The sequence below is a fragment of the Protopterus annectens genome, chromosome 1.part0, assembly GCF_019279795.1.
Source record: "Protopterus annectens isolate FY-2018-M chromosome 1.part0, PAN1.0, whole genome shotgun sequence".
NCBI lineage: Eukaryota > Metazoa > Chordata > Ceratodontiformes > Protopteridae > Protopterus > Protopterus annectens.
Genome location: NC_056725.1, coordinates 509,046,158 through 509,072,874, shown reverse-complemented (window position 1 = coordinate 509,072,874; position 26,717 = coordinate 509,046,158). Strand labels below are relative to the sequence as shown.

The following is a 26,717-nucleotide window of genomic DNA, read 5'->3' as shown; positions in this document are numbered from 1 at the left end:
GTCACACAAAACACACACACACACCAGTCAAAGCCTTTAATTTTAAATATACCAAAAAGGTATAAGTACCAACACAAACACACACCCTAACGGGGGGGGGATGGGTAAAGTCTGACTAAAAAAATAATAAGAGACAGACAAAATTCTGTCAGAAACAGATTAAAACTAAATAAAAACTAACAATAAGGGGTTTTTAAGTTTAAAAGGGGCTAAAATAGCGAAATAGTAATCACTTACCAGGAGCTGGCAAAAGGAGGACCTCATAAGCGTAGCGGCAAACGAGATCTAGGTACTTACCGCCTTGCATCATGGGATATGGGGCTGCCTCGAGCTGGTAAAAGTGACTCTCGAGCTTAGCAAGTGCCGAGTCGGAGCCGAGGGATCGGCTCCGAACCCATCAAGCAAGAATGAAGGCGAGATTGACAACTTAACATGGTCTGTTTTACTATTGCTATGGAGGTTAGCTTACTTCCAAGTAATTCCACATGGGACAGTAAGCACTTGGCTTTCAAATGTGCACTACTAAATTCATTATAAAGCTTCACTATCATGTTGCCTTTTTTTTTTTGACAAAAAGTATCATGCCACTTCCTGATTTTTTTTTTATAACACAGCAGTCTGTTCCCTTCTTTATTATGTTAACTGTAACAAAAATCATCACTCCATTTCCTGATTTTGTTGGCCATAAATAGATGGCATGTTATTTATTCCTCAATGTAATCCCACCCACCCCAAAAATTGTTAAGTTTTGTTGATTTATGTAATTATTTAAATAATTCTACATCAAAGCAGCCTCTCTCCAATACCTGTGTACAAGGAACTTGTTCACTTTTTCTGTCCTTGCAATTTGTCATGACTCCTGCATCAGGAAAAAAAAAACATTTTCCTGTTGGCTTGTGTTCAGCAAGATTTCCTGCCAGAACTCCCAAACTTGCTTCTGACAGTGTACAGCACATGTAATACACAAATGTTGTTTACTCTCTTATAGATGCAGGCTGTCTAGGCTTATCCAGACAATAAAAGTTTCTAAAATGTATTCACAATTTTTACATAAACTTTTAACCATATTAATCACAGTTCCAAAACGTAAGACAAACTAAGCCCTGAATATGACCCGGATGACCTCAGTTCAGTTAAGAGATTTGGGCACTGGAGAAATCTGACAGGGAAGATGGCAGTAAGCAGAAGACACTGGCTCTCCCATCAGGTGGAAAGAGGACCAGTATCTATAGGAATAAGATGCGAACGTCAGGCGGTTTACGGGTTAAGGATGTGCACTTAGTTCAAACAGGCTGTGTTTGCACTGTGAATATACTGCAGAAATGTGCATGCAAACAGAGGAAGGCAGAGGGCCCTAGCATATACAACCACACACAATCTACCACGGGCAGGTACAAAAAAAAGTGAAGTCATCCATGACTGCCTCTTGCTCCATGATGAACAAATGAACCACTCCTTACAGGATGGTTGATGACTGGTAGGTAAGAAAAACAAAAACACTTTAAACTGGGAGTACAGCAGAAATGGCAACCTCTGACAATTTATTTTATATAAAGCAGAAACTAAGATAAATGTGAAAAGATTCTCTGGGTTCATCTTCCATTACAGTTTCATTTGCTCATTTATTTATTTCTACAATAAACATCAGCTTATGTGGGCAACTTTTTTTCGGTCACTGCAAAAATAAGACCGCTTTCTGGAGGTACAAAGTTCTCATTCTAGATAACTAATTAGTGTTGAGTTTTGACTAATCCAGACTCACAAGTAAATGTCTATTTGTTCATTTTATCATGCAATGACCCAACAGCAGTGTTCTAACTTCATCTGTGCTACCCTTTGACAAGAATACTACTCCTGTCACGTCTTTACATGTAGCAACCCCCACTAAAAATAATTTTATTCAATCCAGATTAAAATGCACATATAACCAATTAAACAATTCCCCAAGTGCCTACAGTATTCCATTTAATCTTGAAGACTAAAAGGTCTTACAGCTGTGTGCCATGAGACCAAACTTCCAGTAGCAGGCCTTTGCAAAAGAGGACCCAGCCAGGAGGTAAGAATGGCTGATACAAGCTCTCATTCCTTGAAGGAGGGAAGTGTGCTGTTTCTGCTGCTGTTTGAAGCACCATCTACCACACCCTTGAGGAGAAGTTGCTAACATTAACACTATAGATTTAAGACTTGGGGCAGACGCTGCATCGAATGGGAGAATGGCTGAACATACAGTGTCACTGCATGCTCAGACTCCTGGGATTACAGCAATTCTTCCCCCATCCATCTCCTAACGTTAAATAAAACATATCACTCTCTGGCCACTATGAGAGGTCTGCTTCCTAAATAAATAAATGCATACATACAAGGTAAGAGAAACTGCAGATGAAGGGGATTCCCTTGATCTCAGCCTTTTCAATGCCATGTACAAAACAGAAAGCCAAAATACTACACTGCTCACAGGATTGCACAAGTTTAATAAAAGTATTATCTTAATGGGGCAGATAAAAACACTGAAAGTACTAAGCAAAAAAGCTAATAGATTAGAAAACCATTCAATCCAGGTTTTATGGCATAAATCTTTTACAAACTCAGACTTTCCCAGTGAATTTCACTCATTTCCTCCAGTTCAGTTCTTTGGACTGCGCACCTTTAACTCCCAGTGGGTGTGGCTTGAGGTTTTAGAAAAATGAAGTTATCACCTTCCAGTTCTAACAAATATTCATTGACAGAAGTCAAATATCAAAACAACTGTGTTTGCCATCATGTATGCTTCAAAATAAAATATTCTGATACCTTGTATGTATCATGGTTTTGGAGTAATTAATGCAAATATGAACAAGCAATATTTGATGCCTAGGGGTGCAGTAGGAGATAGCTGCAGAAAGGCCTGGAGGAGCACTTGAATGTAATGAGTTTTAAGACAGGTTCTCTTAGAACATGCTTTTTCTGCAAAATTGTTTTTCAGTGTGTAACAAACATTCAAGTCGACGACGTAAAACAATTACCTCCTCCAATGTTTGAACCAGTTTTTGCTGCAGAATCTCCTCACCCTGATGCTGCTGCTTCTTTTCATCCTGGGAAAAAAAAAACAGAAATGAGGGGCAATTCAAGTGGTCATAATAAAGTCTCAATGCCCCAAGACTGCCACATTACCTCCTAAAGCACTCTTCGAAGTAGAACTGCCCAGCTCTACATTCTGTAGCATAGAATTTGTGCCTGCAACACTCACACTGCTGTTCTTTAAGAAGCATGAAGTACTACCTTCACTGATGAGGTCACTTGTATTTTTTTTATTTTTTTTTAATAAAAATGAAAAAACACAACTGCTTAAATTCTTTAAATGGGTGCTCATTTTCAGTTACTTGAAAATTTAAAACCTGCCTGACCACATTAGAGTTCAGAGATGATACAGTTAAGACAAACGCATCACTTGGTCATAGCTGAAAATGACCTGTGAAACAGTCCACTTGCTCAGGCAAAAAATAGAAACACATTGTATGTAAATTGCTTGGCTTAAAAGATCTTTGAGGAAGACTGCTGCAGCACACATTTTGTATTTTCCTGGTCACATGGCCATTTTCCTGCATCCTATTTTTTTTTCACAGGAAGTTACCCATTTCATGTGAAACCATCTCATACAGTATTCTTAATGACAATATGTAGGAACAACACATGATCCTCATGCCCCACTTCAGTCCTTGTCATCTTATCATTCAGAATCAAAGAATGGCATGATGCGTTTTATCTCAACTGTTGACTTTGAAGGTTTTAAACTGTGCCCTGAAGCTATCAGGAAAAAAATAATCAAAGATTACAGAACTGTAGATGACAGTGTGTGATTATATTGCAGAAATAAGCACTTAACTTCAGAGGTGGGTGAGTACATGTTAACTCGCTACATATGAAAACCTACAAGACTAAAGTGATAATCCTGTGCAGTAGACAGGCAGTGTAACAAAGCTGATGGAATTGGGGAAAAAATGTCAATTTTTAGCTAGGTAGAAGGCATAATTATCGAAGAAGGGAGTACATAGCACCATACGGAAGTCTAAACCTCAAGTTACACAGGCAAAAAGACAGAACAGAAACTCAAGTACATGACATCATTTTGGAAGTAAAACGTTCCCACTTTAAATAGATGGGGAATGCAAGGTCTAAAATATCACACAGTGACAAGTAGGGGAACAAGTACCAGGTGAAGAAGCCAATAAAAGTGGCAACAATACAGCTGTGGGTTGTCTTGAAACTTAATCTGCTTTTTACATTTCAAACCTCTTAACTACATGAAGCCAGACATTCCATAACTAAAAAATGAGCATGAAGCAATGACCGGAAAAAATACTTCTCTCCTTCAATTAACAGAAAATAAAGTTTCAAGATTTATACATTGCACCAGCTATAAGGAACATCACTGCTTTACCCTAACTAAAGCAAACTGGATTTCAATAAGTGCTAGGACATTTCTTTTAAATACCGCTCAACATTACTCAGCAAATTGGCAACTAGAAATGATTCCTACTATTGAGCTCCTCAGATTTTATGTAGCTAGAGAGAATTCCCTTCACTCTACTTGCAAAAGGTCATTTACGTTGTTCCTTTCTATTTGGAACTCTATCCCAGAAGCTATTAGAATGATTCTGAGACCATTCCTTCCTACTCTACTTATGTTATCCTACTGTATAGCCTTATTAATGGCAGTTGTCCACCAGGCAGATTTGTTTTTCCTTGAAGATCTTACTTTGGTTCTATCAGGTACAACAGAGTCAATACTATTGTACAGATGCTCATATAAAGCACTGGTGTATAACTCAGTACAGGAGTCTGCTCCATCGGGGGGGAGCTATGAAGCTATTTAAAATGTCAAGTAAGAAGTTGTAATTGGCCTTGGAGAAATTTGTTTAGCCTAGCTGTTGCTAAGGGGGGGGTACACTTCTAATGAGACTGATTTGTGGTCAAATCTCACAAGGGATGGCCACACACAATTGAAGTCAATCATTTTTTGTTTGTACTGAAGTATCATCCTAGGGTCCTTGTGCAAATACCATATACAGCCATGTTATGGAAAAAGGTAGCTGAAATAACTATTACTCTAATGAAATAAGTAGTGAGAGACTTCAATACAGTTGCCTAATAATCTGGAAAAATCAAAAGAGGACCACACCAGCTACTGGGATGCAGTGGTTGCCCATGTTGGTGAATATAAGATCCAGGATGTTTGAGCCCCTTGTGGGTGTGTCAACCAGCTAGCCCAAGGCATTTGAGTTAATGAAGTCCAGAAACCTTTAGGTAAGAACATGTATAATTTACCTAGTCAATGGATGGGTAATTAATGTCACCCAACACCAGGGTGTTTGGTTGTATCTTGATTGACTCAAATAGACCCAAGTAGGCTGAGTGGATGTCCTGATCATGGAGGGGGTCCTATAGCTGGCAATGACATGAAGAGGGGTCTTACCTACAGTCAACTGCACCCGAAGTAATTCAATGGAATTGTGCTGTTCAACCAATCTAGAGGTGTATCTATCTTTAATAAATATTGATACACCACCTCCTTTAGTTCTCATGGCTTCAGTTTGTGGTCTGAACATGTGGAAGGGAATGTAATCTGGTATAGCTGGGGTGCTCTCCGCAGTCTTAAAGCAGGTCTCAGTGACTGCACAAATGTCAGCATCCTCCAAGGTGAGGACTGCTTCCATTGAGTGCACTTGCTGGTTTACACTCCTAGCATTTAACAGCATAACCTTGAGGTTGCTTTTAGAGGGTATTTTTATGTCAGGAATTTTGTTCTTGCGAAATTGGCTAAAAAAGGAACTATGGGGGTGGCAAGCACCATAGCTAGTAACCAAAATCCCAGGGGTGATAGATGAAGACCATCTTTGGCAAAGCATCAAGTTCTGTCAACCATGTCATCCCAGGCTGACAGATGCTGGATCCCCTTTGAATGACACCAGAAACAAACAGTTGTTGAAGTCAATCATTTTTTGTTTGTACTGAGGTATCATCCAAGGGTTCTTCTGCAAATACCATGTACAGCCATATTATGGAAAAAGGTAGCTGAAATAACTATTACTCTAATGAAATAAGTAGTGAGAGACTTCATAGGTTGGTACTAGGCTATCAGCCCTAGGGCTGATACAAGCCTAGCCATAACAATTCCCTGGCTATTTCTTCCCACACTATTTACTTCCCTGGACCCCTGTCTAGCAGGGCGACTGACGTGATCCCCGGGGTGAATTTCCTTTCTCCCATCGTCAAGGTTCCTTTTAAAGAGGCCAAAGAGGCACTCTGCTTGACATATATGGGCAATCTATTCCAGAGTCTGGGGAGTCTCTGGGTCAGGAACCTATCCCTCCAGCATGTTTTGTTTATTGTGATGACAAGGTTTAGATCCCTGGAGCGTGTGGCTCTGAGGGATTGGGATTTCTTTAAGTGTAGCATGTCCCAACAGCTCTTGGTTTGATATGGCCTTGTATGTTAAGCAGAGATCGCCTCTGAGTAGACGATATGCAACAGAGTATAGCTGGAGTTTAAGGCAGTCAGCGTAGGGCATCTGCTTTAGGCCTGTGATTCTTTTAGTGAGGTATTTCTGCAGCCTTTCAAGTTGTTGCAGATGTCTTGAGAGGTACATACCAAACGGGGCGTTGTATTCTATAATGGGTCTAATGAGGGATGAGTACAGTGGGACAATGACCTCCTTTTTTCTGGATGAAAAGCCCTTAGTGACGAGGTGAGACCTGCTTTAAGACTGCAGAGAGCACCCCAGCTATACCAGATTACATTCCCTTCCACATGTTCAGACCACAAACTGAAGCCATGAGAACTAAAGGAGGTGGTGTATCAATATTTATTAAAGATAGATACACCTCTAGTCTCTTATCACACTTTCGGTGTTCAGTGTACTGCCACCTATATGGTAATTCACTGATGCAGGTTTTTTTCCCCCCAAAGGGGATAACTATACATTTCTTGGCATTGAGCCTGAGCCCACAGCTATGGCACCAAGCATCTGTTTCTGTTGTAAGGCCCTTTTGTAGCGTATCCACATCATTTGGGGATTCAGTAATGGCTCCCAGTTTGCAGTCATCTGCGAACTTTGTTGGCCAGAGTCCCTTAGTGTTGGCCTGTACTTCAGAGAAGTAGATGCCAAACAAGAGCAGTCCCAGGACTGAACCCTGAGGTACTCCACTTGTCACATGTCTGGAGCTGGATTTGGTGTCGGCTACTTTTAGTGTGGGTTCTATCAGAAAGCCAGTTAGCAACCCATTGGGTGACGTAGGGATTAATGCCCAGCTTAGTAAGTTTATCTACGATTACAGAGTGGGGGATGGTGTCAAAGGCCTTGGCAAGGTCTAGATAGGCTGTGTGAACCACCTTACCCTTGTCATTGGCTCTGGAGACTGATTCGAATACATTCAATACATTTGCCTAATTATCTGGAAAAACCAAAAGAGGACCACACCAGCTACTGGGATTAACGGATTACACACAATGAAGCAATGTATCATGTAATTAAACAAAAAGAACGATCTGAAACACGTCCAGGGTAAAAATATTTATTACGTTTAGCGCTTTCACGAGTATAAGGCTCAATTCTCCAAATCGAACTACTAAAATACAAGACACTTCATATAAAACATTTCAAATTTTCAAAAACTAATAAAATGCTTGGATCAATCAATAAAAGTGAAGTGTAATACACAACACTGTATCCTAGCTGGCACATCTTAAAGGTATATATACACTCGAACACATTCACATAAGCAGCAGGATTCTAAAAATTGCAACATTCTACTGAATAAAAAACATTCAATGCAAAGTGAACACCAACCACCAACAACGTTTGGATAAAAATAATAAAAGCCTTATACATTACTGCTTTCAAACACTCAATGTGATGATATCAGGGTATGCATGTGCATAAACAGCATTTATAACATGATCGCCAATGACGGTACAGACTAAAATATACATCTGTATAAAAAAAAAATACATCTAACAATACGTAAAAATAAAAGCACTCAATATTCTATACATGTCTAATTGCCCAATATCAACATAGTGCAAAAAAGCAAACATTGTTTCAGCTATACATAAATACACACACACTTTCCTCAAACAGCAAAATAAACTATTACTGAGAATCAAAAACAAGTAAATTGGACATCTATAAATACATGTGGTATCTATAAAAACCACAAATGCAAAACTACTCAAATAAAAAGGTTAATATAGTCATCCTATAATCATCTTCTTCTTTCGACTTTTCCTGGTTAGGGGTCGCCACAGCGGAACTCCAGTCTGCTAATGATTGGCAGTAGATTTTTATGGTGCCAAGGTGCCAGCCCGACACCCAACCTTCAACGAAGGCACACCCATTCACGCATGTCTTTCGAACACCACTCAACCATGGGGAGGACATGCAGACTCCACGCAGAAGGCCCTCCAGCCAAGAATCGAACGGGAGAACCTCTTGCTGTGAGCTGATGCTACCGCTGCACCACTGCAGCACAGTCATCCTATAATAAACAATGTATAAAAAGTGCAGTTGTTACACTTACCATAAATGTAGATGTGCGAGTGCATTCACTGTTGCAGTCATCACCTGTGGGTTATCCCTGCTGTGGTAGCCCTCGGCCGGCCCGAATACCAGAGTCAATGTTTTTGTGCGTCGGCTGCGGTCGCCTGTAGTCAGTCAGGTCGTCAGTACTATAAACCAAGGCAGCCGACGTCATTACAATCAGTTCTTCTTTCCCTAACCCGTCAAAAGTAAAGGGAAGAGAGAAGTGGTCCTGGTGGCTAACAGCCACCTTGGGAAGCATGCCCCCCCCCCCAGGTGAAGATGTTAAATGGGGAATGGAGGGAGGGAAACCAAAACTGCAACAGTGAATACACTCTAACATCTACATTTATGGTTAGTGTACACAACTGTACTATGTTCTTCGTGTTTCACTGTTGCAGCCATCACCTGTGGGAGGATTCCCAAAGCTGAGGTAAAGGGAGGAAGAATAGGTAAAGTCCTAGATATTGGTCAGGAGGCCCTGCAGAATTGCAGAGGCAAACCCTGCCCTAGACTTGGAAAAGAGAGGTAGGTGGTAATGCTTTGTAAAGGCATGGACAGAGGTCCAGGTGGCCGCATCCAAGACACCACTGGTAGATGCTCCTCAGAGAAGCTAAACCACACAAAGATAGGAAATGAACTACAGAACTATTCCAGAAATGTAGAGCCAATCACTTGAACGGTGCATCAAAAATGTTTATTCAACAGCTGAGCGCTTTCTTCCCTTCACATAAAACAGGACTTCCTCAGAACAAGTTTGAAATACATCCACATAATGAACCCTTAACACCCATCCTTATATAATAAACCTTCATTTGATTAGAAATTAGACCTTAAAGTGGCCCACCCATTTAAAATGCCTAATACGCATTAAATAGAACCAATCCCTAAAACCTCTATATAAAAAATATATAAAAGTGATTGATACCAGAAACGCATGTTAATATACTTGTCAAATTCATATGACCAAGGAATGTACGTTTTAAAAAGTAGGTTTCAACCTATGTATGCAATTGATACCTTGTCCTGTAGATACATACTAATTGCCCATATTCAGTAACACTCCTCATAATCATCACATAACACTCCAAATTAAGTTTGAGTGTTATGTGATGATTATGAGGAGTGCTACAGCTGATGACTACAACAGTGAAACATGAAGAACATCTCTAAATGCTTACATTTGGAAGTTGAACTCTGTTAATGGAAGCATAAAAATACGGGAGTGAATATGCATACACCCCTGTTAAACCTAACAAGCATGCAACATTTAATTCTATAACAAATATGCTATGAACAAAAAATGTTCATAAAGTATAGTGTGTGTATGTATATTTTAGATATATATATATATATATATATATACACACACACACATACACACACACACACACACACACACACACACACACACACACATTATTCTGCTTACTGCCTGGTAACCACATACATAAAATCATGGTGGTCACCCACAAAAAAAATATATATACAAAAAAAGTACAACAGACTGCCTGTTAAGACAATGTATTTACACCTCAGTAAAAAGGGGATAAGGTTGAATAAAAACTACACATAGCTGGATCACTTAAATAAGCGTCTGGCTTTTAATGCTGGTTTCACTGGGTCATAACCATTCAAACCCATACTATCATCTGCATGTGATCTAATAATCCATTTGGTTTCATTTAGCTCTGTAGTATTGCAAATATCACCTAACTGTTGGCTCAAAGAAATAGATTCAATTACCAAAAATGTAATGTTCCACTGAAGTAGTCATAATATGTTTCACCAACACATTAGTCAGACACCTACCCCTGATCTGATAGAGATGTTCTCTAATTCTATCTTCGAGCATCTGTTGTTCTTACCTACATAAAACGACTGGCAGACCACACAATAAGCCAAGTAGATTAACATTCATATCATAACTGGCTGATATATTAAATACATACTTCTTGCCAGTGACAGGCCACTGCTGTCAATAAAATCATAAACGTTAGTTGCCACATGGATGTGTATAATTATTTCTACATGGAGAACACTGAACTCCACTTTCTTTATAACCATATATTCTTTTAACAGATTTCTTATTCTTGTATCTGAACTGTGGCTTGCCACCAACTACATTCTTAATTCTCTCTTCAGTGGTTAATACATTCCAATGTCGACTTACAACATTTGTAATTTGTTTTAATATTACTGGTATAAAATATAGAAAATTTAGCTATTCAGATCAGTCACTCTTGGCATTATTTTTAATATGTTCAAGCCCACCAGACAAATATTGTCTTGCTCTGGTAGTCTTAAGGGAATTTCATTCAATGTCTGTGCTACCTGCTCTTCGTCATAGCCTCTTGCAACAAGATTATGATTTAATCTGGTTAGCTCACTATAAAAACCTTTATCTTCTGTACAGAGCCTACATGCCCTAACAGCGTGTCATTTTATAATATTAGAAAAGATGCATGTCGGGTGCATACTCCTATGTAATATAGCATTATGATGACACTGTTTACGATACATTTTCGTAACCGTTCCTTCTAGAGTTCACTAGATGCATACATCTAAATACTACTTATGTATCAGATTTCTTAATATCAAATTTCAGAAAACTTGTGGTTTGTTGTATACAACTCAATCTTGTAAACTGCCTGTCCACACCAAAAAATATAGTCTACAAAACGATAAAAAAAGGATGACTAAACTATGCAGTTCAGTGTTCAGAACACATTGATATTCCTAAAAGGCCATAACCATGTTGGCGTAGCTACTGGTTCATGCTGTGCCCATAGCTATGCCATCTAATTGCAAATATTTATTTTTAAATACAAAGGCGTTATAAGACAAGACTATATTAATGAACTCACAAACCAGACCTAAAACTCTGTTGTCAAACTCACTATATTGCATTAAATATGTTCTAGTAGCTGAAATCCCATTTTTATTGGGTATAACAGTGAATAATAATCGAACACCCATGGTAACTAACAGCCACAATTACACTCCACAGAAGATGCAAAAACATAAAAATCACGTAAGAAGTTTTGTGTCTCTCATAAAATATGGACATTGTTATTCAATATAGGGTGTAAATGCTTCTCGATAAAAACCTAAGCTAACCTGCTCCTGAGACTATAGGTCTGAGGGGGGGATATGTTGGATTTTTATAATATTCAGCATCCATAACCACAGTAGGCCCTCCCTTATCCACTGTTTTGATGGTAATACTGGTATTATAACTTGTAACTTTTTAACGCCTGCCTCTCCTAAACAGTGATATTGTGATATTTCTTACCCATTTTATTACTATTGAACATGTCATATAAATTAATACATAGTTTACTAAAAGATCTTAACAATGGATGCATAATAGGAATTATGCTACTAGGTTTTCTATATATGTTACCAGTACCTTGATCAGTGTTGGCAAAATTTGCCAACTCTGATCAAGGTACCATCAATCCAGTGGAAAAGGGAGGGCCTACTGTAGTTAGGAACATTGAATATTATAAGACTATGAAAGATATGCTGATGGATGGTACTGTATATTTGCAAATCACTGCCTTAGATGCACAGGATGAAATCAATTGTTCAATTTTAAAACAAACTGTTCGCTACCAGAAGGCATCACCACTGAGCTATATAGTTATTTAATAGTAGACCACCACCCGGTCAAAAAGTACAGTTTTGTACCTACCATAAATGTAGATGTTCGAGGATCCACATTGCTGCAGTCCTAACTATTGGGTAGTCCGCTGTCCAGTCGGCCCGAATACCAAAGTATAAGGCTGACGTCGGTCAGGGCGCATTAGACTGACGTCAGTACGTCAGGGTACTAATGCGCATGACCGACGCCATATCCTCAGTCTTTTCTTGCCCCAGATGTCAGAAGACCCTAAAAAGACAAGGCCCAATATACCTGCACCAAAAATATGTACAATATATACAAAAATATCAGCATATAACCTCACCTACACAACCACCCCTAAACACAGAGGGAAGGAGGGAGGGTAATTGGACTGCAGCAATGTGGATCCTCGAACATCTACATTTATGGTAGGTACAAAACCGTACTATGTTCTTCATTCCACATTGCTGCAGTCCTAACTATTGGGTAGAATCCCAAAGCAGAGGAAAGGGAGGCTGGCAAATCATAAAGAAGCAGGAGCTGACAACATGCCTTGCAAAATAGCTGTGGCAAAACCAGCCCTAGACTTAGAGTAGAGAGGAAGGTGGTAATGCTTAGAGAAAGTATGCACTGAACTCCAAGTAGCTGCCTCCAAAATATCCTTAGTTGCCACCCCCCTTAGAAATGCTGTTGAAGTGGCAGCAGCCCTAGTGGAATGAGGCCTAATCCCAGCTGGAATCTCCTTGCCATGATGGGAATAACAAAATGCAATGCAAAACCCAATCCACCTAGAAATAGTTTGTTTTGACACAGGCTTGCCCTGCGAACTCAAAGCAAAAGAAACAAACAACTGCTGAGACTGCCTAAAATCCTTAGTCCTGCTTAAATAATAACGCAATTGCCTGTGTACATCTAAAGTGTGCAAAATCTTTCCCCTTTATTTTGGGGGTCTGCATAAAAAGTAGGCAAATGAATAGTTTGGTTTAAAGCCACACTAGAAACCACCTTAGGCATAAAGGAAGGATTAGTGCGTAATGATACCCTATCCTTATGGAAAATCAAAAGGGCTCTACTGCCATAAGGGCCTGCAACTCAGACACCCTTCTTGCAGAAGTAATAGCCAACAGAAAAGCAGTCTTCCATGACAAGTATTTCAATTCAGCAGTAGCTGCAGGCTCAAAAGGTTGTAGAGTAAGTTTTTCCAACACAAAATTGAGATCCCAAGCAGGAGTAGGAGCTCTACGTGGGGGTCTTATATTCTTTGCTCCTCTAAGAAACTGCTTGAACAAAGGATGCGAAAACAATGGTGGGTCACAATCATAGTGAGCTGAAATTGCTGCAGCATGAATCTTAATGGAAGAGAAGGACAAACCTTTGTCCAATAACTCAGTAAGATATTGAAGAGCCACACTCAAATTAGGCTCAGAAATCTCCAAATTCTTTGCTGTACTCCAAAATAAAAATCTCTTCCATTTTTCTGCGTACACTTTCCTTGTACTAGGTCTTCTAGCTTCCATAATCACATTTAAAACTTGTTGAGGAAGTTGAGACCTGCTGTGTTTCAACACAGAATATGCCAGGCTGTTAGATGAAGAGAGTGAAGCTTGACATTGAGCAGATGACCGTCCTTCTGAGATAACAGATGTGGAATCAAAGGTAAAGGCCATGGAGGCTTCCTTACCAGACTCCTTAGTAGTGGGTACCAGTGTTGCCGAGGCCAATCTGGAGCTATTAAAATCATCCTTGGCTTGTCTTGTTTGACCTTTAAGAGCACCTTTGGAAGAAGAGGCAGAGGTGGAAAGGCATACACATGAAGATTTTTCCAACTGAAAGAAAGAGCATCCACTTTCCAAGCTGTGTGATGAAACCCCTTTGTGCAAAACTTTGGCAGCTGGTGGTTTAGTGGAGAAGCGAACAGATCTATGTCTGGAGTTCCCCATGACACTGTCAATTTCTGAAATACATGAAGATCCAGTTTCCACTCGTGGGGATCCATGATTTGTCTGCTTAACACATCTGCTAAGGAGTTCTGTGCTCCCGGCAGAAACCTTGCCTGAAGAGTTAGTTGCAAGCTGAGCGCAGTCTCCCATAAAATCATTGCTTGCCTGCATAGAGGATAAGAATGTGTTCCCCTTGTTTGTTGATGTACCACATGACAGTTGTGTTGTCTGTTAGAATCAACACCTGCCCTGGAAGAAGTAACTCCTTGAAAGCCATTAATGCAAACTGGACTGCTAACATCTCCTTCATGTTGATATGTAGATGCTGTAGTCTGGCAGGCCACTTGTCTTGTATCCACTTTCCATTTAGATGAGCTCCCAAGCAATGTCCGAGGCATCTGTCGTTAAAATCTGACTCGCCTCTGGCCGGGTCACAGAGAGTCCCTTGTTTAGGTGACATTCCTGAGCCCACCACAAAAATTCTTTTTGAAGGCAAGGTATTATTTGAATGACAGTGTCCAAATCCTGGCAGTGCTGTGTCCATACATTTTGAGATACCATTGCAGCTTCCTCATATGCAGTTTGGCATTGGGAAGCACCAGAATACAAGATGCCATGAACCCTAATGCTTGAAGGACTGTCCTTGCAGTCAGCACGGACTGATGAGATAGTTGATGGAAGTAAAGGGATAGACTCTTTTGTTTGTCCGGGGTTAAAAAGGCCATCTGGGCTGCTGTATTCAGTCTCACACCCAGAAAGCACATGTCTTGAGAGGGTACTAGACTGGACTTTATTTCGTTCACAGAATACCCTAGGCATCTTAGCACTGCTATAACATATTCCAGATGCTGTAGAAGGTCTTCCTTTTCTTGAGCCAGAATCAGGCAATCGTCCAAGTAAGGATAGATTTGAATTCCTTGTAGCCTGAAGTAAGCTATCACTGGAGCCAGAACCTTTGTGAATACTCTGGGCAGTAGATAAGCCAAAGGGCAATGCAGAGAACTGATAATGAGAATTTCCAGCTCGAAACGCAGATACTTCCTGCAACTTAGTCTTATAGGCACATGAAGGTAAGCTTCCTTGAGATCTAAAGTTACCATCCAGTGATCTTTGCCCAGCAGAGGTAAAAGCTGTTGTAACGTCAACATCTTGAACTTTGGAATGTCCAGATAAGTGTTGAGGATAGATAAATCCAAAATTGGTCTCCACGTGTTCCCCTTCTTTGGTACTAGGAACAGGCGAGAATAAAATCCTAGGCCCCTTTCTGATACAGGGACTGGCTGAATGGCCCCTATTTGGAGTAACAGAGAAATTTGCTTGTGAGCCTCTGTCCTTTGTGGAGGAGGAACGTCTGGCATGCCTTTGAAAGGGGCAATGTATGGAAATAAAACCTGTAACCGTGGTGAATGATATCCAACACCCATCTGTCTTGAGTAATTAAATCCCAATTTTCTTTGAAAAGAGACAGTCTTCCTCCCAAAGGAGCTGCCAGACGAGAATCTACTGGCAGCTGAAAAGGCAGGTCATTGGGTCTGTTTACGAAAGGACTGACCCCTGCCCTCACCAGAAGTCTGAGCAGGTGAACTCCCTGTTCTAGGCCTAAAAGAACCTTGAGCTCTGCCCCTACCACGTCTAGACCTACCCCTAGACTGGGAATCATAAGCAGGATATGTCCATCCCTTAGTAGGCCAATTTCTACTAAACTTCGGTGGCTGCACCTGCAAAAAATCTTTAACAGTTTGCATAGACTTAGCTTTGTCCTCCAGTTTCTTTAAAACTGCTTCCACAGGTGAACCAAACAACACATCAGACTGTAAAGGAGCATCCAAAATCCTTGTCTTAACATGCTCAGCTAAATTCTGATCCCTCAACCAGGCATGCCTGCGAAGAACAGAACTAGTGGCAGCCACCCTCGAGGAGGCCTGTACAGCATCAAAACCACATTGCAAAGAATGCTTACCCACTTGTTCAGACACATGAACTAAATCCAGCAACTCTTTACACTCAATACCTTCCGCAAAAGCATCCACCTTAGATTTCAATTGTGAAAGGAGATAATTTTGATATTTTAGCATGTGAAACTGACAATTCAACGCCCTCATGGCTAACGTGGAAGAAGTATACACTTTCTTTCCCCATCTATCCAAAGCCCTTGCCTCTTTATCAGTGGGAACAGGGTTTTTAACAACAGAGGCCTTAACACCTTTAGGTCCCTGAGAAACAGTTTCGGGTCTGCCCTAGGACTCTTAAAAGATACTTATGAGCTTCAGGCACCTTATAGTACCTATCTGCATTCACAGGAGCAGGAGGCAAAGAATCAGGATTCAGGAAGCCTCTGCAAAAACATCTTCCACCACATTCAACACAGGAGGTATAGCTAAGGGCCTATGCTGGGGTAAAACAAGAATTCCCTAAGCCTTTTCCTGGAATCAGAGTAATCCTGGCCTTCCCATTTAAAGTGTTCCCTCATGGAATGCAGAGTCTCTGAAAATGAGAAATCCTCAGGAGGAGAAGCTGTAGGAGTGGAATCATCCACATCAGAATCAGAATAAGGAGGATACTCTTGCAAATCTTCCGCAGAAGACTCAGAAGCCTCTGAACACTGTTCAAAACTCTCAAACTCAGGTTCCACCCTAGGCCTCTTATCAGGAGGGGGCATAGAACCTCTAATCATAGTAATCAAATCTTCTGCCATTTTAAGCATATGTTTCTTAGGCACAGAACCTGAAATGCTAGGAGAAGCCGCCACTGAAGCTAAACTTGGCCTACCTCTCAAAGAAGTTTTGGAAACAGAAGGAGAGGCTCTAACTACCTTGGGAAGAGAGGGAAGAACAGTTACCTGAGAAGGCCCTTCAGCCTGGCCTACCTCCTGAGAAGGCACATCCTGTAACAGTAAAGTCTCTGCCTGAGACTCCAAAGAAACTCCTGGCAAAACCTCTGGCTCCACTGAGCCTTCTAAAGAACCAACGTCTGGGACTGCCGGTTCATCAACCCTAGGCTTTGCTGTTTTGTCCTTGCGCTTTTGGCCAAGCGGCGCCGGAGCATCCGACGGCATTTTATAATTGCAACGCTTCCCAAACACTAACCTGGCACAGTCTAACCTTCTCTTAATAGTGCGTTTGTTAAATCTAGCACAAGAGCGGCATCCAACAACGTCGTGCTCAGGCCCTAAACAACGTATACACAAAGTATGGTAATCCCTATGAGGTATCTGTTTCCCACAAGAAATACAGTTATTCACTTTTTCTGACATCCGGTTAAATACTGAGGCAAGAAAAAACCAAAATATTCCCCAACGGGGTACTTAGCCAACTTTGATTCGGTCTGAAACTCTGTCTTCAGAAACTTTCAGAACGCCAACCTGCACTCGCAAAACTGCTTCTGCATCGGACCATGCGGCAAAAAAGACTGAGGATATGGCGTCGGTCATGCGCATTAGTACCCTGACGTACTTGACGTCAGTCTAATGCGCCCTGACCGACGTCAGCCTTATACTTTGGTATTCGGGCCGACTGGACAGCGGACTACCCAATAGTTAGGACTGCAGCAATGTGGAATGAAGAACATCCATGTATTCAGGGAATTCCTAAGACTCTCAAAAATCCAATACATCCCCCTCAGACCTACAGTCCCAGGAGCAGGTTGGCCCACTGAACCTTTATGTATATAAAATTGTAGAAATGTTTTTAGTGATTTGTCTTGAAACTTGTTTTATTATTTTTATTATAGTTTTAAGCTTCCAAACTGTTATTTCACACTTTATACATACAAGTATTAGAAATGTTTAAATGTAAACAAACCAAAGAAGGACCAAGAGCAGGCTGCAGATTCCAGTTTCAAAGTAGTTTATTGCAGAACAGACAACATCCAAACACAAAACACTAGTGCTTTCATAGATGTGTACCCCACTTTGTCAGGTGTAACAATGTTTCATTTAAGCATCATTTTATACTCTAGAAGTGCTGCAAAACAGCCAGTGACTGGTCAAATGATATTTTTACTTAAAGCCACATAAACACATTTCCTTAAAGAAAGTGGTACAAATATAAAAGCATACATAATGTATTGAAAATACACATGAACCTTTATTAAAAAGTATTAAAAAAAAAAATATATATATATATATATATATATATATATACTAAAAAATGCATATATTAAAAACTAATACTTAAAGTACAAACATAAAGAATAAAATAAAATGTGGACAGGGTGTCCCTCAGGACCAATCCCTCCTTCATGCCCAAGGTGGTGTCCAGTGTGGCTCTTAATCAGTCCATTCATTTGCCAACCTTCTTTTCTAATCCACAGAACAAAGGGGAACAGATACTGCACTCCTTGGACGTGCACAGACAACTTAGCTTTTACTTGGACAGGACTAAACCTCTCAGGAAATCTGAACAAGCTGCTGGTTGCATTTGCTGCAGGGGCAGAGGGGAAGGCCATCTCAAAGCAAACCATTGCATTCATTTCTGCTACAAGCACCATGGAAAACCTACCCCAGTGGGGATAAGACCACGTTCAACCAGGGCTGCATCTACCTCTACAGCCTTTCTCAGAGGTGTCCCTACCAGGGGCATCCTAGAAGCTGCTACCTGGAGCTCTGTACATACCTTCACCAAGCATTACCACTTGCCATTTCTTTCTAAATCCAGAGCTGGCTTTGCCACTGCAGTCTTGCAGGGCCTTATAGCTGGTCCTAATGTTAATAATCTCCTCCCATCCTTAACTTTGGGAATCTACCCAAATGTGATGACTGCAACAGTGCAACACAAAGAGCACAGTACAGTTGTGTACACTTACCATAAATGTACATGTTCGAGTGTATTCACTGTTGCAGTCCTGGTTACCCTCCCTCCAGCCCCCTGTCTTCTATAACTCTATTCTTGTTTCTATGCTTAAAGCTTTCTGGTGCATTTCCTTTTTTGTTGGAGGTGTAACCTTCTATATAATTGCTTCCCATTATGGGGGCACCTGACATCTGGGGCAAGAAAAACTGATGTAATGGCATCGGCTGCAGGTAGGTGCTGGCTTTAGGTGTAGGACAGGACACCAAGAACTGTCTTTTCCGGGTACCAGGAAAAAAGTCTTGAGTAGAAACCTTGCCCCCATTCTTCCTCTGGGACAGGCTGAATAGCCCTGATGCTTAAAAGAGAGAGAAATAGAAGTTATGTTCTTACCATAACGTTCCATGTTAGTTGTCTTCTTCTCGCCTTCTTCTTGCTGGATGGGTTCGGAGCCGACCTCGGCTCCGACTCGGCCACTCTAAAGCTCGAGAGTTGGTTCCACCGGCTCGAGGCTCCCCTTATATCCCACAATGCTAGGCGATAGTTACCTCAGATCTCGTTTGTAAGCTAACCCCAGCTTATAACAGAAAACAGTATAACTGCAAAAAACAGAATCCACCTCTAACAACAGGAAGAAGAAGGGTGACCTACATCCTGAAACAAGAAATATGCATAATAGCATATAGCTAAGAAAGAGGTGGTAGAAAGAGAGGTCACGATCACAACTCCTCTAGGTCTGTCCAGGCCAGGGGGAAGGAGGGTGGGACGCAAGAAGAAGGCGAGAAGAAGACAACTAACATGGAACGTTATGGTAAGAACATAACTTCTATATGTTAAGTTGTCTATCTCGCCTTCATTCTTGCTGGATGGGACCGCGTCCCTAGCACCTTGTCCCGGGTGGCCTAACGGAACAGACTCCTGAGAACAGTGGAACCAAAATTAGCTCTATGCCTAGAAGCTAAATCCAACTTATAATGGGAAACAAAAGTGTGAGGAGTAGCCCAAGTAGCCGCTGCACAAATGGTGTCAATAGGCAGTCTGTCTTGGAATGCTAGAGAAGTAGCCAAAGCTCTGGTGGAATGGGCTTGAGGCTTATTAGGCAGTTTTTGGTGTCTAATCTCATAAACAAGGGTAATCAGAGATGTTAGCCATCTGGATAAAGATACCTTTGAAACTGGAAGTCCCTTTCTGCTTTCCGCATAGGAGACAAACAGCTGATCAGATTTTCTGAATTGTTTCGTCCTGTCCAAGTAGTACCTTAATTGACGATGAACATCCAGACAGTGTAATTTTTGTTCAGAGCTATTTGAATATTCCGGGAAAAAGACAGGGAGGTCAATGCATTGGTTTAGATTTGATGCTGAAACCACCTTAGGCAAAAAGGACGGGTTAGTTCGTAAGGAAACTCTGTCCTTATGGAACACAAGGTAAGGAGAACGACAACTGAGTGCTTGAAGTTCTGAAATTCTTCTAGCTGATGTGATAGCCACCAGAAAGAGAGTTTTCCATGATAATAACTTTAAGGAACATGAAGCTGCAGGTTCGAAAGGGGAAAGAATCAAAGAAGCAAGAACTAAATTTAGGTCCCAAGGAGAAGGAGGATTTCTTACAGGAGGTCTGAGAAGAAAAACTCCTTTCAAAAAGGCTTTGCAGAGTTTGTGGGACATTAGGGCAGATTCAGAAATACCCACATGGAAATTAGAAATAGCTGCCAATTGAACCTTAAGAGTAGATGGAGATGAACCTGCATGGAAGAGTTCAGCAAGAAAATCAAGGACTAATTGGATGGAAGCGGTGAAAGGATCTATGTCCTTTCCTTGTGCCCAATATGAAAAGCGTTTCCACTTACTCAAATAAATCTTCGAGTGGAAGATTTATGGGAAGCTATCAAAATATCTCTAACAGAGTGAGATAATTGAGGAAGCCTGGCTACGGTTGGAAGTGGAGGAACCAAGCAGTGAGGTTCAGAGAGGGGAGGGAGCGATGAAACTGACCCGACTGATGGATCAAAAGATCTGGAACTAGGTCCAGATTCCACGGTCGCTCCAAAAGAAATCGATGCAGAAAGGGGAACCACACTTGCCGAGGCCAGTAAGGAGCAATGAGGATCAATGAGGCCTTCTGAGCGATAGCTTTCTGTATTACTTGAGAAATGAGTGGGAAAGGAGGAAATGCATACAGAAGTCCCCGGGGCCAAACTTGGACTAACGCGTCCCTGCTGGGTTGGCCTGGTAAAGGGAATAGAGTGAAGTATTCTCTGCACTTGCTGTTTTGGGGAGTAGCAAAAAGATCGCAGCAAGGCTGACCCCACTTGAGAAAAATCTCTCTCACTACAGAGTCTTTCAGAGACCACTCGTGAGGCATGAGAATAGCTCTGCTCAACTTGTCCGCAATGTGATTGGACTTCCCGGGGATGTGCGTTGCTATCAGAAAACGCCGAGAAGAAATCGCCCATTGCCACAGTCTGAGTGCTTCTCGACACAGGGGGTATGATCTGGTTCCGCCTTGTTTGTTGATGTACCACACTACAGACATATTGTCTGTCTGGATTGCAATCGTTCCCAAGGGAAGAGAGTCTTGAAGGGCTTGCAATGCTAAAAGCACTGCTCTCATCTCCAGAACATTTATGTGCAAGTGGCATTCGTTTGGTTGCCATTTGCCCTGGACTGTCCTGCCCTGATAATGCCCCCCCCCACCCGATCAGGGAGGCATCCGTTGTCAGAGTAGCAACCGGAGGAGGTGGAACAAATGGTCTCCCCAACAGGAGCTGGGGGGAAGACATCCACCACATGAGATGCTTTTTGCATGCTTGCGTGATCATAATGGTGTGAGACATTGGAAGTTCCTGGTATGACCATTGAGAAAAAGCATCCACTGAAGGATCTGCATGTGGTATCTGGCCAATGGAAGGAGAGGTATGGCCGCTGCCATGATTCCCAACACCTTTAGAACTAATCTGGCTTTGGCTCTGTTGTTGTTGAGAAGTAGTGATACCAATTTTTGAATGTCTGATATCCTTTGGTTCGTTAGTGTTGCAGACATGTTTACAGTATCTAAATTTGCGCCTATGTAGGTAATAGTACGACAAGGCGACAACACAGACTTTTCGCAATTTATTGAGATACCCAGTTTTTGACAGACGAAAAGTGTAATCTCTGGCCATCAGAAGGAGATGCTTGGTGGGAGCTGTGAGGAGCCAGTCGTCCAAGTATGGAAACACCTGGAATCCTTGTCGCCTCAGGTGAGAAGCTACCACTGCCATGCATTTGGTAAACACCGGGGGCAGTGGTGAGACCAAAGGGCAGGGCCCTGAATTGAAAATGACTGGTTCCCAGCCTGAAGCGGAGGAATCTTCTGGAGCGTCTGTTCATTTTATGTGATAGTACGCGTCCTGAAGGTCTATAGAGCACATCCAGTTTCCTTTTCCCAATAGGGGAAGAATGGATTGCAGCGTGACCATCCGAAATCTTGTTTTCTTGACCGATCTGTTCAAGATGCTGAGATCCAAAATTGGTCTCCAGTCCCCTGTTTTCTTTGGAACTAAAAGAACCTTGAGTAGATTCCGGATCCTAGTTGGTCTGCTGGCACTGGCTGAATAGCTCTTTTGCAAGCAGTTTTGAAATTTCCAAAGCTGCTATATCCCTTTGAGCGGGTGGAACATCTGGAAGGGATTTTTTTGACTGATTTGGAGAACGAAGAAAGGGAATAGAATAACCTTCGAAATGATGGACTGTACCCATTTGTCTTGTGTCAAGGATAGCCAGGCTTCTGGGTACAGTGACAATCTTCCCCGACTGCCTCCGAAGATGGGCAGTCGGGCAACACCTCAGGGATGCTGAAAGGGCTTATCGGAGGGCTTCTCGATTGCCCTGGTTCTGCGGACCCCTCTGCCTCTAGGGCGGCGTCTACCATTGTTGTTCCCCTCTGCCTCTGGCGGGAACCGACTCTGTCGTCAGGCGAAGTCCCTTGAGATTGTTTACGGAACCACATCTTTCCCTTCTGGCCTTTGGGGTAAGGCCTAGAAGGAGTAGAAAAACGGACTCCGACGGCAGAAAGGGTCTTGCCATCAGTCTCGCACCTAGTCAGGGTTTCTTTCACTTGTGGACCAAACAGAGATGATCCATCAAAAGGGGAGTTCGTGAAAGACGTCTTGAAAGGTTCCGCAAAATTGCATAGTCGCATCCAGGCGTGCCTACGCAAGGCTACCCCTGTTCCTGCGGCTCTGCTCGCTCCATCGGCCGCATAAGAGAGGAGGCGCATGGAGGAGTTGGAAATAGAATTAAGGATAGCTAGCTGCGTGTTCATTTTCTCTTGGAACCCCGTAGCTGTAGGGTCCTTCAGCATTTCACTCGCTTCTTTGATCAAGTCCCTTTGAAGACGAGTGAAATGGCACAGGTAATTCAGCGAACGCATAGAAAATGTCGCTGAGGAGAACATCCGCTTCCCGTACCTATCCATGGACCTAGATTCCTTGTTAGGTGGATGGACAGGCACTGAAGGATCAGCCAGTTCCTTCTTTGTGGCGGCAGCTACCACCATAGCATCCACAGAGACTCCTTTTGATAAAAATTCCTTGTCTGATGGAGCTGTGATGAATTTGGAGGGCCTCCTGGGAGTGGGGTCCACTGAATCAGGAGCCGTCCATGCCTTTTTAGCAACCACCTGCATGAGGGGGTCGAAGGGGGGGACACCCAGGAGGTGGAAGGACGAGAGCCAAAAGCCTCAAGATACACAGATTCGTCCTCCGAAGGGTTGAGGGCTGGCCAATTTCCCCTCTGTTTAAGGATCTCCAGAATGTCTGCAAATGAGACATCTTCAGAAGGGGAACGGGGGGAACCCTCAGAATCATCCAGATCCGTGTCCGACGGGATAGACTCAGGTGAGTCAATGTGCTTCCTCTTGCACTTCCTCTTCCGAGGGGGCTCTTCTGCCAAATCAGGAGAGGCCTCGGAAGAGGATGAAATCTGCAAAGGGAGCTCCTGAGGAGTTGGCTCTCTGCGGTCCGGGATGAGGGAGTGAGTCGACTTACCCTGAGGCAGCATAGAGGGAGGGGCTGACGGAGCCGACTGTGGAGTAGAGCCAGGCTCTAACACACTCCGCATGACCTCGAAAGCACCCCTGTCAGGCAGAGCCAGAGGTCCCCGCCCGAGGAGCTAAGGACCCCTCGGCACCGACAGTGATGGCTCCGAGGCCGATGTCGGAGCCGAACTCACCAGCGCCAAGCACCGAGAGGGAGGGGTCGGACAAGGGTCCGATGCCACTCACCCCTCGGAGCCGACAAGGAAGTCCGCCGAGATTCCTCCATGGAAGAAAACGGAGCGACGACGGAGCCGAGACAATTGTCTCGGCTCCGAGGTGACCACAGTCTCGGCCCGACGACCCGGCCCGAACTCAAGAGAGTCGAAGGAGGAAAGAGTTGATGGACGGGGCAGGCACAGACTGATGAGTCGGGCTCTGAAGCATCTGGGCTAGTGCCTCCGACTTGAGTAGTCGACTCACCACCCTCTGAAGGTCATGATCGGACAGCCTTGATGACCTAGAGGAATGAGACCTTTGGCCCGTTCAGACAGCAGGGGAGATCCTGGAGCCGAATGAACGGAGCCAAGAGAAGGTGACCTAGACCTCTTTCTGGTTGTCGGCTCCGAAGATCTTGTCGGAGCCGACACGGGTACTCGATAACCTCGGCTCCAGCCGAGCCGAGGAAGCCACAGAAACTGTGGACTGAGTCTTATCGGCTCCAGCCGAGCCGATAAAGGCAAAGGTTGAACAACCTGAGGTCTCGGCTCAGAAGCCGGAGCCGAAGACCTCGATGCCTTGGAGGGCTTCCCTGTTGAGACAGACAGGGATTCCTCAGGCTTCAACAAGCCTCTCAATATAAGCTTGTTTTTTCTTTCCTGCAGGACCCTGGGGCTGAAGCCATGGCAGACAGCACAGGAGTCCTGCAGGTGCAAAGGCCCCAAACAATAGACACAAGAAGTGTGAGCGTCTGTCAGAGACATTTTCTGACAGCACGCATCACACTTCTTGAATCCGGAGACCTTTGCTTCTTTAGACATAGCCTAACTGGTGAACACAAACAGACACTCAAACACACCAGTTAAACCCTGTCAAATTACAAACTTTAGTAAAAATACTAAAAATAAACAGTAGTACACTACACAAACACTCCCTAGGGAAGGAAAGGCCTAAGGCCCAAGGGAAGAACTAAAAGTTCTTTTAACAAGAAACGGGAAAAAATTAGGTTCGGGGATAGAGTTCAATGAACTACACTAATTTAAGAATAATTAAACTAAAAAAGGGGTAAAAAGAGTAACTTTTTATAGAAAAAGCTAAAACTCACCAGGAACCGGTAGAATAACCAACCTCGAAGCTGTAGCGGCAAACGAGATCTGAGGTAACTATCGCCTAGCATTGTGGGATATAAGGGGAGCCTCGAGCCGGTGGAACCAACTCTCGAGCTTTAGAGTGGCCGAGTCGGAGCCGAGGTCGGCTCCGAACCCATCCAGCAAGAATGAAGGCGAGATAGACAACTTAACATCTTGCTTTTGAGCCTCTGCCCACTGATTTGGGGGTAGGTCTGGCCAACCGTTTGGGGTTGGTAAGGAGTGGAAGTGGAATCTCTATCCGTGGGAAACTATTTAAAACCCATTTGTCCCGGGTAATGAGTTCCCAATTTTTTGCATGCAGGGCAATCTTTCCCCCTAAAGGAACAGTCAGTTGAGCAGGGCTTGGAATGTTTAAAGTTAAGTCAGTGAGACAGTTTACCATAGGGGGGAGTCTTACCACTCCCTGCTTTGGAAGTGGGAGCCCCCCACTGCTTAGGCCTGTGAGTACCGTGGGAATGAAGCCTGGGTGTTCTGCTGGTTCTGGGTTTGGACTGAGAAGGCCTGGAAGTGGCAGGAAAGGTCCAATTCTTAGAGGGCCAATGCCTACTAAATCTGGGAGGCTGTACTTGCAGGAAGTCTAACAGTTTACATAGATTTAGCTTTTTCCTCCATCTTTTTAAGTATTTCTTCTGCTTTGTTGCAGTCTTGGTTTAAGGGAGCATCCAGTAATTTAGCGTCAACATGATCTGGCAAAGATTGCTCCTTACGCCAAGCATGCCTTCCAAGTACATACCCAGTGAAAGCAGCCCTGCAAGATGCCTCTAATGAATCAAAACCACATTGCAAAGTATGTTTTCCAACTTGTTCAGCAGAATGCATTAAATCCTGTAATTCTTTATTTTCAGCACAGTCAGGAATCAACATCATTTTCTGTTTAAGCAATCCAATAATATGCTGTTGATACTTTAACATATGAAACTGGCAGTTTAAGGCCCTAATGGCCAAAGTTGCAGAAGTGCATACCTTCTTACCCCATCTATCCAGCGCCTTGGAATCTCTATCAGAGGGAGGAGGATTTTTGGCAACAGTAGCCTTAATGCCCTTGGCTCCCTGTGAAATTGTCTCAGGAAACGCAGTAGAATTTTTAGAGAGGAACTTGAGAGAGTCAGGTACCCTGTAATACCTATCAGGTTTTCTGGGAGGAGGAGGTAAAGTGTCAGGGGCCAGGCTAGATTCTGAGAAGGCATCATCTACAATGTCCAGTACAGGAGGGATAGCTAAAGGCCTGTGTTGAGGCAGGACAAAGAATTCCCTAAGCCTCTTTTTGGAGTCAGAGTAATCCTGGCTTTCCCAGCGTAAATGCTCCCTAAGAGTATGCAAGGTTTCACCAAAAGAGAAATCCTCTCGGGGAGAAGCAGAGGGAATGGAGTCCTCTGCATCAGAATCCTCATAGGTAGATAAGGGCAAATCCTGGTCATCACA

General features: G+C 42.8%; 1 protein-coding gene across 4 annotated transcripts in view; it reads right to left on the bottom strand.

Annotated features, from left to right (window-relative positions):
* The window catches only part of RNF8 (ring finger protein 8), a 656,229-nt gene that overhangs the window by 314,610 nt on the left and 314,902 nt on the right, over positions 1-26,717 (bottom strand). For 3 of the 4 annotated variants that reach the window (XM_044060956.1, XM_044060976.1, XM_044060984.1), the window contains exon 4: positions 3,003-3,071. The exons of the other annotated variant lie outside the window; for it this stretch is intronic. In XM_044060956.1, coding sequence (XP_043916891.1) covers positions 3,003-3,071 — 69 coding nt within the window. The remainder of the gene's footprint in view (positions 1-3,002; positions 3,072-26,717) is intronic. 4 annotated transcript variants of the gene reach the window in all.